Below are 13949 nucleotides of genomic sequence, written 5' to 3'. Positions count from 1 at the left end.
TGTACAAAAAAAATTGCCATCCTCCTAGGGTGGGTGAGACTTGTGGAATATAAACTCCTGCTCTCCGTCTGCTCCCACTACTCTGGGTCTGGGTGGGCTAGCGAAGGAATCAGGGATGAAGCTCCTTTTTGTGGTTGCCTGTGCACTTTTTGTGCTCTGTACATTTGATAATGCTGACTCCTCAGCTTATGACAAAATTGTTGCCCACAGCAGAATCAGAGCCAGAAAAGAAGGGTAAGCTCATCTATATATATTGTTTTGCTCTTTTTTGTGCATGCATGAACATTGAACAGTTGTTATCATTTTTGCACATTTGTATATTGTACAACTCTATAAGTTCCAACTATTTCAACAATATTAATTGTGTATTGTTTTTGAAGGGTATCTAAAATCTTGCATTTCACTTAGGACATGTTTAATCCAGCATGTGTCGTTATCACTATTCATATTTAACTGTCTGGCTTCAAAAGCAGCAGTAGTATTTGCCAAATAATTATTCATGCTTGACGGCCTGATGTCTTATCCATCTGGGCTGTTAAATAATCCTTTACACGTGAATAATTTCATAGATTCCTACTGATGTTTTACTTGCTGACTAATTCTTCATCACATTTTTTGGTATAAATTCTCATTTAGACCCAATGTCTGCGCCCTCCAGCAAGTCATGGGAACCAAGAAGAAATACTTTAGCACTTGCCGTAACTGGTACAGAGGGTCCATCTGTGGAAAGAAAGCGTGAGTGCTTGTTTTGTGTATCCAACAGGAAAAACTGTACCTCCAGTTCAAACAAATACATTCACTCAGCAGTTATGTGGGCTTACTGTTCTCTTTATTTTCTTTTCCCATTTCTTCTACTCCACCCCCACCCCACTCCCTCACCCCACCCCCTCCAACATGCGCATGCAAACACACACACACACACACACACACACACACACACACACACACACACACACACACACACACACCACCCCCTGCCCTCATTTTTCATGGAAACTCGGATGTTTCCACAGAGATAGACATCTGTTATCTTACTTTGAATTACATTACCACTTAAAATGAAAAACACATTTATAGATCCAGCCTTTAAACTCTTTCTTTAGAAAACAGTCCAGTTTGATCCTAAACTAAAAGTTAGGGTTCTCATAACTTGAGCAGTCGGTTGATGTTGGATGCCACAGTGGTGAACCACTGATTCCAGGATATGATGTGGCTGCAAAATGTTGACTGTATTCTTGAATGGAAAAGCGTTTAGCTCAGCCATTATAAGAAACCTCTTTATTGGTTTTATTCCAGCAATCTCAGCAGTTTTAGTTTAAACATGAATCAAGTTTGTGGCTATTAACAGACCCTTTTACTCTTTTTCTTCCTGTCACACACATATACATACATACAACACTCACACTGAGTTTGCCCTCAGCGCTTGACTGAGTCATGCTTTGCACTCTAAATAGGCTCAGTTCTTCATGATGAATACCCTCTGCTCACTGAAATCGGCAAATGATAAGGTTGAAAACAGTCAAAATATTGTGTTTTAGCGGAAGTCTGACAAGAAACTATATAATCAATGAAAAGTTGGATGGGCTAAAGCTGCAGTTAAAGCTGACTGATTTACTCATTTAAACCTGTTACAGTCTTCTAAATTAAATAAGTCAACTTCAGTTTGAGTTAGACTTTTCTCCCATAGAAGAGAACTAGATAATCTGGTCGAATATAAATACATTGAGCTTCTTCTTTTTTTAAAGTACGAGTTATATGATTGAGGAGGCCAAGTCTCCTGGATCCATTAACTGCATCCAATTTTATTACCTTCTCCAACCAAGCCTGTTGCTCCTCCCATCATTCCTCCTACCCTGTCTTCCATAAATCCCCCAGATGTTAGTAGTCCTCCAGCATTAGAGCAAAACATTTATGTCAGTTATAACTTTCAGAAGTGCTTTATTAAAACTGCAAAATGATTTTGTTTACCAGCTCTAAATTTTGCTTGTAGGTGAGAATTTTAAGCTAAAATATCACCAGTGCCTTTTGTGATCATTTGAAGAACTTCAGGGTAACTAGCTCACCAAGATAATCAAAGACAGTGAGACCTGAATAGAACTTTTCCATTTATGGCAGTTGGTGCTCAGCCTAACTTTATCTAGCCAGTCAAAGTGTTTGTCTTCACCCTCTGAGAGAATATTCTCTGCCAGAGCAGGTCCGCCTCTAAAGAAGCTTTATATTAACAAACCTTCAGAATCCAGGCTAAAAAAATTTTGGTGGGTTTAATTGAAATTACGCTTCATGGACGATACAAAACGACAAAGTTTTGTGTCGTCCATGAAGTACTTACAGTACTTTTGAAGAGATGCTGATAAATCAAAAGTTTCCAATTCCGTAGCCAGACACATTTCCACAGTGTGGGAAAGCAATGTTACGAGGGTTTTGCTGACTCTGCCTCAATGGGGCTCGTGTGATCTCATCCCAATCCCTGCAACTCTGATGCAGACCAAGAAGCATGGGTCTGTTGGCTGAAACATAATAATCAGATAAGAGCAACAGTAAAGTAAAGTCCAGACTATAAATCATCATCTTACATGCAATTCATCTTGTCACCATGTTGTATAATGTTTCTCACATGTATCCCTTAAAAGCCATAAAACTTGTGTAAATTCAGTCTTTATTGTCTAAACTTGCCTAAACTGTTCTAAACTATTAATGGCAGATTTGACATGCATTTGTCACAGGAATACTGTTGATAGAAATGAACTGCTAAACTTTTGTACTTTAACATCCTTTTTCCTTTAGTTTATTTTTCTTGTATTTGGAATCAGTATATGCATTGCCAAAAGCAATACTACTTGTTACTATAAACTAACTGCCATGACTTGGAAAAGAAGCAGTTTTCCTACTGTTAGTGTTTATTTTTTCTGACAATTAAAACTGGGCAGTTTACCTCAATAATCTCCCCTGCCAACTCTTGGTGCATATGGCATTGTTTATTCCTCATAGCTATGTCTCTGATGTTTTCATCATCTTGGGAGTCTTTTTACTGTTGAATACTCATTAGGTATTTGCGGTAAAGTAGATATATTCAAATGACCAGTTTTCCCACAGGAAGAGATAATCCTATAGCTTCAGCATGGTCGAACCTGCTGATGTAAGACATCTTTTATGTTGTGCAGCTGCACTTTGAATTTTACTGGTCTTTTCAGGCTATGATCTCAGGCATTTTGGAGAACATGCCGCTGCTCTTCATATGTGTGTCCAACAGCAAATAAAAATGTGTCAAAACATAAATCAAAATGACTATTCTCTCAGTATGAAAGTCTGTTTCAAAAACGTGTATGCTGGCGTCCAGATTAGCTAAACTAAGTCCATCAAATCCATTTTTTATGTTAACCAACATTTTGTAATCTCAGATATAATTACTGATCAGACTTTCAAGACAGACATCTTAATATAAATGTCACATAGAGTTCAGACTAATTCTGTAGCTTAAAAGAGGAGGCCTTGGTGATATAAATCTACTACTGTAATGCTAGCATGAACACAATTAGGTTTTGGCAAAAGCCTTTGGATCACATGGTCTGTTTGGGTAATGCAGAGAATAATGGGTTACATCTGGAAACACTGAAGAAAACAGAAAATCACAGAATGATGATTCAACTAAAAACATAGCAGCAAGAAAAATTACTTTCTTGCATGTATTATTATGACTGGTATCTCAAACATATGTGCAAATCCATATTTTTGATGTGTGTGTTTTTTTCCTGCAGGACTGTGATTTATGAGTGCTGCCCAGGGTATATGAAAATGGATGGCATGCTTGGCTGCCCTGCAGGTATGGCCTGTACTGTTTTGTAGAACAGTTGTAGAACAGCTGTGTTTTAGCTTTGAGATCAGACCAAATAAACTAGAAGCAAGTGCCACAGCATATTGTTGACACGTTTTTTTCCAATCGATCAGTTCAAAGATTGTGTCTTATTTCTGTTTTCAAAAACAACGCTCGACCCTTATTGTGATTTTTTTTTCTTTCTTAGTTGCCCCGATTGACCACGTGTATGGCAGTTTGTCTATAGTGAAGGCCTCATCAACCCAAAACTACGCTGACATTTCCAAGCTAAGACCTGAGATTGAGGGACCAGGATCTTTCACCTTCTTTGCTCCCAGCAATGAGGCTTGGGATAATTTGGATACGGTGAGTCAGTACAAAACAAAAAGCTCTGGAAGATCTCCATCTTTGAGATTTTAACAACTAATTTTTTTCATCTAACAGACAGTGAGGGATGCGCTGGTCAGCAACGTCAATATTGAACTATACAACGCTCTTCATTATCATATGGTCAACAAGCGCCTCCTGACCAAAGACTTAAAGAATGGAATAAAAGTCACCTCCATGTACAATGACCTTGATCTCCATATTAACCATTACTCCAATGGGGTGTGTACTCAGTGTTATTTTAACATGTTACATTAACCATTTGTCAGGGGTATTACACTGAAACAGATGTCGTGTACAGATAGTGACTGTGAACTGCGCCAGGATCATCTACGCCAACCAGATCGCCACAAATGGAGTCGTGCATGTCATCGACCGCGTCATCAGTACTATTGGAAACACTATTCAAGATGTCATTGAAGTTAACGATGACTTGACAACCCTGAGTGTGAGTACAAGCTTTGGTAGGAGAAAAATGATTAACAACTAAAACTGCAAACCCTGCTGTTAAAGACTTATTGATGTAATACAAGACACTTACAATTACTATTATACAATTATAATGTGAATATTTTCTTTGTATGCTGCTTTGCAGTATAATGAAGTTCACTAAATATAATATTGATGGTGAAATAATCTTCTAGGATCTATTTCAAAATTCTGAGCTTTTGGAGAAACTGGGTCAGCCAGGACATTACACTCTTTTTGCCCCGACCAATGAAGCTTTTGAGCAGCTCGGCATCGATGTGCTGGAAAGAATTCAGAGTGACAAGCAGGCCCTCAAAGGTAAATCAGACTTCTTCAAAGGCTTATTTTTAGTGTTAAGTTAATTGAAGCAGAACGATGTTTACTGATGGAAGTACTGGAAAAGAAATGTAGTGGTTGCTGGGAGTATGGTTGCGCATTGAGCTTCTTCCAATTCAAAACAGATGAAGCCACAATAGATCTGGAGCTTATTTAGCTTTAAAAGCTAACTTGAACCAAAAAAAAACTTTCTTCTTTCAAGCCAAGCATTAAATTGTGAGTTTGAAAACATATGATGTAACACATAATTTGACATTTTTATGGCCTTTTTTTTTTACTGCTATATGTATCTTCATAAAATATACTCGTATAATTATCAGTAATATTTGTTGTTGTTTAAAGTGTTGAGATATACATTGTGATTTCTTAAAGAATCAGAATTCAGAATTTCTAAAAGCCTTTCAAGGTAATTATCAATCTAAGCACCAAGAGATAGTAAAAAGTTGTACTTCATCTGTATTTCCTCATGTATATTTGCTGTGCCGTGCTCAGATCAGAACAGTTCCCCACACTAGAGGACCACTGGGATCTAAAGGATATGCAGGTTTCTTGGATATAACCTCCTTGACTTTGGTATAACAAAGGAAAAAACATTAATGTCCCAGTGTATCAGACAAACATCTACTTACACAACTAAATCATATATTAACTCAAATATTTTAGTTATTTATTTATTTATTTATTTATTGTTGTTTCAGCTCTTCTGTCTTTCCACCTCCTGGACTCAATCCAGTGCTCTGAGGGTATCCTGGCTGGCACCTCTTATGAGACACTGGAGGGCAACAACATTGAAATTGGCTGTGATGGCGAAAGCTTGACAGTCAATGGCATTAAAATGGTGCGTCAGAAGGACATTGTCACCACCAATGGTGTCATCCACATTATTGACAAAGCACTTGTTCCAGACTCAGGTTAGAGCACCTCTTTGCTTCCTATTCAGGCATGCCTTGTTTATTACACAATATGTATATCGAAGAATATGTAAATATTTTTTCTATAGTTCATATTCTAAAACCGTCAGGATTTCCTTTACCTCTTTAAGCTAAGCAGGTAATGGAACTGTTGGGAAGTTCCCAGTCAACCTTCAGTGACATGGTGTCTGAGCTGGGCCTTTCTAGTGGCATGAGATCAGATGCAGAGTACACTTTACTGGCTCTATTCAACAGTGTCTTTAGTGGTGAGTCATATACTCCTCATTATACCGCTTGCACTTCCTCTCTTATCCACTCGGCAGGTGGCAATGTCGATTTTTAAAAAATGCTTCATGGAATTCATGCAAAATCTTAATGTCATATGTGGAAAAAGTAGCCGCTATGCTTCTCATGTTTTAAGAAACAATTAATTGTAGTCAGCTAGGGAAAAATTGTATCTTATTTATATTGATAATCTTTTGTCAGTGGATGTAAAGAATTCCACAATAAGAAAATCTAAAAGTGACTGTTATCAATTAATGTTGTCACATTTATTCTGTGCATTTATCTATTTATTGTCTATCTTGACATAAGACACGTCCAAGAAAATCAGGAAAACTGTGACAGATGATGATATTTCTTGCTCAATCCATAAACATTCCCTCTGTCTGTCTGTGAACATGGACCTACAGAGCATTTATCGTCATTTGTAGGACACTATTTGTGGTTTATCTGCAGAACTGCCAGGTCAATGAGTACAGAGTCGACTTTGGTCAAAATATGTCTGTTACTGCTTTAGGGTAATGGTAGTCAAAGTAGTAAGAATACAGTTTTTTGAAGCCAGTGCTTTAAATGTAAATGTATTTTTTTCCTGGTGTAATTAATTTTAAATGAGAATCATAAAACTGTTTCTTTCCTCTGCAGATGAAATAATGTCCATGGATCAGGACTTACTCAAAATTATCCTGGAGAACCACATCTTGAAGAATAAGATTGTTCTGGGACAGCTGTACAATGGCCAGCAGCTGGAGACCATCGGAGGGAAACTTCTTCGGGTCTTCATCTATCGTTCAGTGAGTACTCTTCTCTAAAGATTTGCCCAGTAGTTATAGCTGGAGGCCATTAAAGACTTGTTATAGGCAATAGCCTCAATCAATCTTCAAATCTTTGAGATTTCAAGTTTATTCTCTTTTATTCAACTTGTTTCACATCTGCAGGCTGTGTGCATCGAGAATTCCTGCCTGATACGAGGCAGTAAAGAAGGAAGCAATGGGGCCCTTCATCTCATGAGGACTCTGTTGAAACCTGCAGAAAAAACTATGTACGAGATTCTGACAGAAAACGGAGGGTTCAAGTAAGTACAATGGTAATATAAATGGACTGTGGTCTTAAAAACCAGTATAATACTCAAACCACATCTTGACAATCATTACATTAAATCCACATGGCACATATGGGAATGGGAAAGTGCTGTTGCTGCAATATGTCATCCCTTAGAGGCGTCTACAACAGCCAAGTTACAGTTTTCTTCTCTGCTCTTTAGGATCTTTTTGTCTCTGATGGAAGCTGCTGGCTTGACTGACGTGCTTCGACAGGAGGGAGGCTTTACTCTGTTTGCCCCAAGCGACAAGGCTTTTGCAGGTTTAAGTGAAAGAGACATGGCTGTGTTGAAGAGTAAGTTTACAAGACATTTTTGTCTATTTATTTGTTGGGCAGTAAAAGTCTAGTTAGAAATGCAAAATACAATAATAGCTTATGTGTGTGTCTTTGCTTTATTTCAGAGGACATAAATGCACTCAGAACCATCCTTCTGTATCACATCAATAATGGTATCTTCATTGGCGGTGGTTTGGAGCCTGGGGTGACAAACCTTCTCAAGTCCCTCCAGGGCAGCAACCTTAAAATTGTAGTTGTAGGTATTTTGTGCATCCAGATGGAAACTATATATCTTAATCTATTAAAAACTTATACTTCAGATAAATCCCTTTTTTTTCTTTTTCTTTTTTAAATTTAATCGTAAAGAGTTAAGTATTCAGTAAAACTGTTTTATATGGTAGTGTTCATGAATATTGTCTGATTAAAAGTCACTTTGAAACTCAGTGACTCCAGTAAGCTAATGATATTTAATGTGGGACAGAGATTATTCTTCATATTTTAGTATGTGGTTTCATTCACACCCAACACTTTGTGGTTTTCTTGTCTGTAACTGTTTGAAATGGTTGTCCTTAGGCAAACAACACTGTGAAGGTTAATTCTGTTCAAGTCCCTGAGGCTGATATGATGGCCACAAATGGAGTCATTCACTTTGTCAACAAGCTGTTGTATCCTGAAGGTAAAACTTTCATCCAGTTATTGTCTTATAAATCTGCCAAGAAACGTGATAACTGTAAATACCTAATTGCGGTCAACGCCCTGTGCTGTCTTGTAGAAATCCCTATTGGATCCCAGGAACTCCAGATGGTTCTGACGAAGCTCATCTCTTATATTCAATTTAAGGTTAATTTGTTTTTTGTTTTTAAAGTTCCCGAGATGTTGGGTTGGGTCTAGTTTGCAGTTTTTTTATTCTTTATTTAAGTCGTAACAAAATTGTTATATTTCCATGTAAAGTATAAGAAATAGAACATACAATGAAGATTATGCTAGTGGTTATTTTAGTAAAATGGTTCTGATTGAACATTATTGTTGTTAATTATTTATATTTTTCAGCTGAGCTGAGCAATTATATGCTTTATTATGCAGCATAGACATTTAATATGCTTTAACAATTGTATTTACTTTTTTACAGTACATTTCTGGATTCAGATATCAGGAAATTCCCCTTACATTTTTGAGTAAGTAGTTTGCATGTTTCACTGTCATTAATAACTTTGTATTTCCTGTTGTTATTATAGAGGACTGTCACTTGTGTCATTCAGGAAAGTATAGTAATGGTGATTAAAGAATATCAACATCATTTGATTCCTAATCAGTGAAGTATGACCAGTTATATTTAATAAAACTGTTGCAAGCACAAAACTGAGGAATTTCAAAAGACCAGTGGAAAAAAATAAAAACAATATATTCCTCATCTAATGACAACCGTAATATTTGATTATGACTGCTGATCTAGCTACCACATTCTGCTAACTGTTCAATGCCCCATCCTGAGGCACTCACACAATACCTGTCAATGCCTGAGAAGAAAAAAAAAACATTAGGCAGTTAGCTAAGATTAGCATTCATTAATCCATTGACATTTCTTCTTTCCACTTGCCATAAATTGTTTGGTATCACTCCATTTCCATTCAAGATGGTGAACAGTGAGGGCAGGGAGGGTACAGTGTACATTAAAAACTATGGGAATCTTTATGAGATTACCAACCAGGAATTCACAGTGCACTTTATGTAGCCAAACTTGTCAGTTTACATGCAGTCATGCACTGAAAGCTAGTTAATTACAAATTTTGAAACACAGTATTTAGATATCACTGACATAATAGTCACATGTATTTAAAATAAAGCTGTGCTAAAGCAAATCATAAAGCTGTAGAAAATTATAACACAATTGTATTAGTAGATATCCTTTGATTAGGAATCGCCTTTTCTTTCATGGAAATTTTTCACTGAAACTATTTTTTGTGTGTGTTGGCTGTACAGAAGTTGATCAGTATACAATGCTGTGCACTCTTGATTTCAGTGTAGTAAAACATGGCTTCTTTGCTTTTTTACACTTCCTGGGGTAAAAGAAGTGACAAGGGTCATTCAAAGGGAACCCATCAAAAAAACGGTTACCAGGGTGATTGAAAAGCAGAACCCCGTCCAAAAGGTTACCAGGGTGATTGAAACGCAGAACCCCGTCCAAAAGGTTACCAGGGTGATTGAAAGGCAGAACCCCGTCCAAAAGGTTACCAGGGTTGTCTCTGGTAAGTATTTCTTAAGTGTAAAACACAATCATATGACTTGATATTAAGAACTCACAAATGTTGTTGTTTCCAGGGCCTCAATACTCAGTCAGCACTGGTACCAGCAACATTGATCTGGAAGGTCAGTGAAATGCTTTGGAAACTTAAAAATAAGGATTGTTTGTGTGATTATTAATTAATAATATTAATAAATTATTGTTAGATTTGATTTTAGATAAGATTAGAGCTCTCTGAATTTAGCTATCACAAATAAAATAATATAGAATATAATAAAGATAATTTATACACACATCATAGGTGACTTTTAAATACATATAATAGACTTTAAATCTTATTAAACAGTATTTAGTTAGAATTTATGTGTTATTACGCTTATCTGATATTTTTTGCCAAATATTATAGCATCACTTTAAAGATACTTTCATTTTTCCATCAGGAGTCGATCTTTCAGAAGTTTCCACCATTGAAGCGAGCGATCTTGACACATCAAGGCTTACCAAAATAATCCAAAGTGAGTTTTTTTTTCCAAGTCTCTAGGAAGTGGAAAGCAGGAAAATAATTCATAAATAATGTGTGATTTGTGTGTTTGTTTTGCCTTTATAGAAGGCAGTTCCAGAGGAAATAATCCCAGAAGAGTTATAGGTAAAAAAATAAAGAAAGAAAGAAGAAGAAGAAGGAAAAAGAAATAGAAAGAAAGACAGAAAGAAATGAGACCTGGAATTGTAATTAATGCAGCACAGTGTGAGATAGTTTAGACTGTCACTTTAACCTTCCTGCCTTCTTGGGACCTTTTTGTGCCACTGCTATGTGTTAAATGGCTGCCATTTCCACTGTGTTCAGTGGAATATAACCAAACTTGCCACAGGATAGTTTTTACCTGTCAATGTTAATATTCCAGTGTGAATTCCTTAAATCAGCCTAAAATGGCTGAGCAGCAGAAATCCCCACACCCATCACCCTGGGGACCATTTTCTGCCCATTGACTTCCATTATAAACGCTATTTTTCAACCCCAAATTATCATCATATGATTTTATTTTTTCTTCTTTTCTTGGATGTCAATGAAGACTCAGGGCCTGAGTTTTAATTTTTAAATTGCAAAAAAAATGCAAAAAAAATAATGGCAGGTCAAAATGTATGTTGGTGCCAATCTTTGGTCCATCTAAAGGCCTACTTATAATGACAATCACATATTACTTCAACTGGTTTTTTGTGGAAATATTTAGTTTCGTTTTTTGGTTTTTGGGGCTTATAACACAGGGCGCTCATGTAATAACACTGGGATTTGAAGGGTTAAAACAACGAAAATATAATTAAAACTTTACATGAATATTTCAGGGAGAAGTAGTTTTACAAGGTTGGCTAATTTAAAGTGGAATAAAATATGGATATATGGTCTTTTTATGGCGTGGCTGAGAATGGTCCCTAGGGTGATGGGTGTGAGTTTTTTAAAGGATGGCAGGAGGGTTAAGACTTTGGCTTCAATTATGCTCCATTCTCTTCCTGTACCATATGTCCAACACATCCCTGCAATCACTTTGGTACCTACAGGAATAGCTTGACATTTTGGGAAATCTGCTTACACTACTCACTCTTTGTTGAGAGTTTGATAAGAAAACTGATAACACTCTTATTTATGGATTGAGAGGGCCAGCAGCCCATTAGCTTAGTTTAACACAGACAGAAGAGATGGCTGGCAATCACACTGTAATGCCAAAAAAATATAGTCCTGCACAAAGCCTTCTGTAAAACCACGTGCTGTTTCAGAATACCGATTTTTTATAGATTAAACAGATGACAAATCATTAACTGGTGCTGGTACAGACCCAGGCTAGTTATTTCCGGGTTTGTGCTTAGTTAAGCCAGCTGCTATAGCTTCATTTTTGTCTTGTGCATACAGTAATGGTATCAGTCTTCTCATCTAACTTTCAACAAGAAAGATGCAAATACAATTCCCCAAAAATCAACATTCCTTTATTCCAGCTGCAGTCTCTTTGCTCATCTGCTGTCATGCTTGCTGCCACAATGCTCTCCTCAAAAGCTATGCAGAAATGTGTTGCTTCAGTGGCTGTTATACAACATTTTGTGAGACCCACATCCAGTCAGCATCCATCTGTATAGTTTCTGAGACTATACACTTCCCAAGAGGGGAAGTCATCATCATCACTCCTGCTCCATGTGCTTGATGTTTCCATCTGGGCAGTGATGAGAGTTTGGATGCCAAACTTCAGCACAGTATATCTTTTAGACTTCGACAACAATCTAATCCACATGGCTGACAAATATTTATTGTTCTCTTTTTTCCAGCTGGCAGCAGGAGGAGGGGAAGGGACTGAGCACAAGCCGATGAGAACACCTCCTGGCTAAAAGCCGAAAGAGACGTCAAACCCAGATTTTAAAGTTGGTGTTTTAATACAAGGGCTGTGCCTAAAATTCATACTGTAATAGGTATACCTGACAAAAAAAACTACTCTCATAAACACTTTAATGGTGCTTTGAATGTATATAAAGCAAGTTCACATGAATATTTCAGCATGATTTTAAATACACAGAAAGTCAAAGCAGCTATAGGATAGTCTGAATGCATTCATTCATTAGATTTACAATAAAATACTTCAATTTTGAGCTTCTCTATGACTTTGCTTAACGCAAAGAGGTTAAAAGCTGCCTGAAAATTTTCAAAATCTAAGCATGATAAAGATAAAAAATAAAAATAAAAAAAAACATGTTTTCTGACTTTAACTGTATTTTTTTTCTCTGTATATTGTTTAAATTGTAATGTAAATTTGTCTCTCTCTCTCTATCATTTGGAATGATGTAGCTGAATGCTTTTGGCTTTGCCTTCTATTTTCCAAACATCTTCCAATAAAAAGCTTTTGTTGAGATAAATATGCCTGTTTGAACAGGGCATTAGTGGAGATTGTGTCATTTTGAAGTCTTTGCAAAATTCTTAAATGGTAAGTTTTGTTTCATTGAGATGTTAAAACTAAATTTGTGCTTGGAAAAAAATTCTTTACTCCACAAAAGTTTGACCATAAAATTAAAGTGAAAACAGTACACAAATAACATAACTTTTTTTAAGTATGCTAATTCTGCTTTTGTTAGCCTGTTAAATGTTTAACATTATCAGAATCAGAATCAGAATACTTTATTGATCCCTGGGGGAAATTATTTTTTGTTACAGTGCTCCATTTTAAACCAACATTAAGACAAGACAGACAATACGCTAACTAAGAATAGTACAATATATACATATATATACATACATACATACATAAGTCACTTATAAATAAATATTTGGAAAAGAAACATGTGTAGCTGTAGCAGCAAACAGTGTGTTAAGTGGATGCGTTGTACAGGGAGATGGCCACAGGCAGGAATGATTTCCTGTGTCGTTCAGTGGTGCTTTTCGGTAATCTCAGTCTCTCACTGAACGAGCTCCTGTGACTGACCAACATGTCATGGAGTGGGTGGGAGGTGTTATCCAACATTGTCTTTATCTTGGACAGCATCCGCCTCTCCGACACCACCTTGAGGGAGTCCAGCTCCATCCCCACAACATTGCTGGCCTTACGGATCAGTTTATTAAGTCTGTTGGCATCTGCGACCCTCAGCCTGCTCCCCCAGCATGCAACAGCATAGAGGATCGCACTGGCCACCACAGACTCATAGAAAATCCTGAGCATTTTCTGGCAGATGTTGAAGGACCTCAGTCGCCTCAAAAAATAGAGACGACTCTGGCCCTTCCTGTAAAGTGCTGTGGTGTTTTTAGCCCAGTCCAGTTTATTGTCAATGTGAACTCCAAGGTATTTATAGTCCTCCACAATGTCAACACTGACCCCCTGGATTGAAACAGGGGTCAAGTGTTTCCTGGTCTTCCTGAAGTCCACGATCAGTTCCTTGGTCTTTGCCACGTTGAGCTGCAGATGATTCTGCTCACACCACGTGACAAAGGAGTCGACCACAGCCCGGTACTCTGTCTCATCATCCCTGCTGATGCATCCAACCACCGCAGAGTCATCAGAAAACTTCTGAAGATGGCAGGTCTCTGTGCAGTGGCTGAAGTCTGTGGTGTAGAGGGTGAAGAGGAAGGGGGAGAGGACAGTCCCCTGTGGTGCCCCTGTGTTGCTAATCA

At 37.3% G+C, this 13949-nt stretch overlaps 1 protein-coding gene across 2 annotated transcripts; it reads left to right on the top strand.

Moving 5' to 3' along the window:
* Positions 1 to 59: 59 nt before the first annotated feature.
* postnb (periostin, osteoblast specific factor b) lies at positions 60 to 12703 on the top strand. Of its 2 annotated transcripts, XM_086262087.1 has the most exons (21): positions 60 to 234; positions 637 to 735; positions 3756 to 3820; positions 4020 to 4177; positions 4256 to 4420; positions 4500 to 4646; positions 4843 to 4984; positions 5701 to 5913; positions 6045 to 6179; positions 6838 to 6986; positions 7131 to 7267; positions 7457 to 7587; positions 7695 to 7825; positions 8143 to 8245; positions 8342 to 8409; positions 8699 to 8744; positions 9639 to 9815; positions 9889 to 9936; positions 10252 to 10326; positions 10419 to 10457; positions 12122 to 12703. In XM_086262087.1, exons 1-21 carry the CDS (start codon positions 116 to 118, stop codon positions 12148 to 12150), a joined length of 2376 nt encoding a protein of 791 aa, XP_086118213.1. In that variant the 5' UTR covers positions 60 to 115; the 3' UTR covers positions 12151 to 12703. The 2 variants fall into 2 exon arrangements, with proteins under 2 accessions (XP_086118213.1, XP_086118214.1); XM_086262088.1 differs by lacking the exon at positions 10419 to 10457.
* Positions 12704 to 13949: the final 1246 nt, after the last annotated feature.

This window comes from Aulonocara sp. 'chitande type north' Nkhata Bay, linkage group LG14, assembly GCF_057382095.1.
Source record: "Aulonocara sp. 'chitande type north' Nkhata Bay isolate Kocher_YH1m ecotype deep benthic linkage group LG14, A_spYH_male_GT1.1, whole genome shotgun sequence".
Classification (NCBI taxonomy): Eukaryota; Metazoa; Chordata; class Actinopteri; order Cichliformes; family Cichlidae; genus Aulonocara; species Aulonocara sp. 'chitande type north' Nkhata Bay.
The sequence above is the reverse complement of the archived record's forward strand: the minus strand, read 5'-3'. Positions and strand labels throughout refer to the sequence as shown.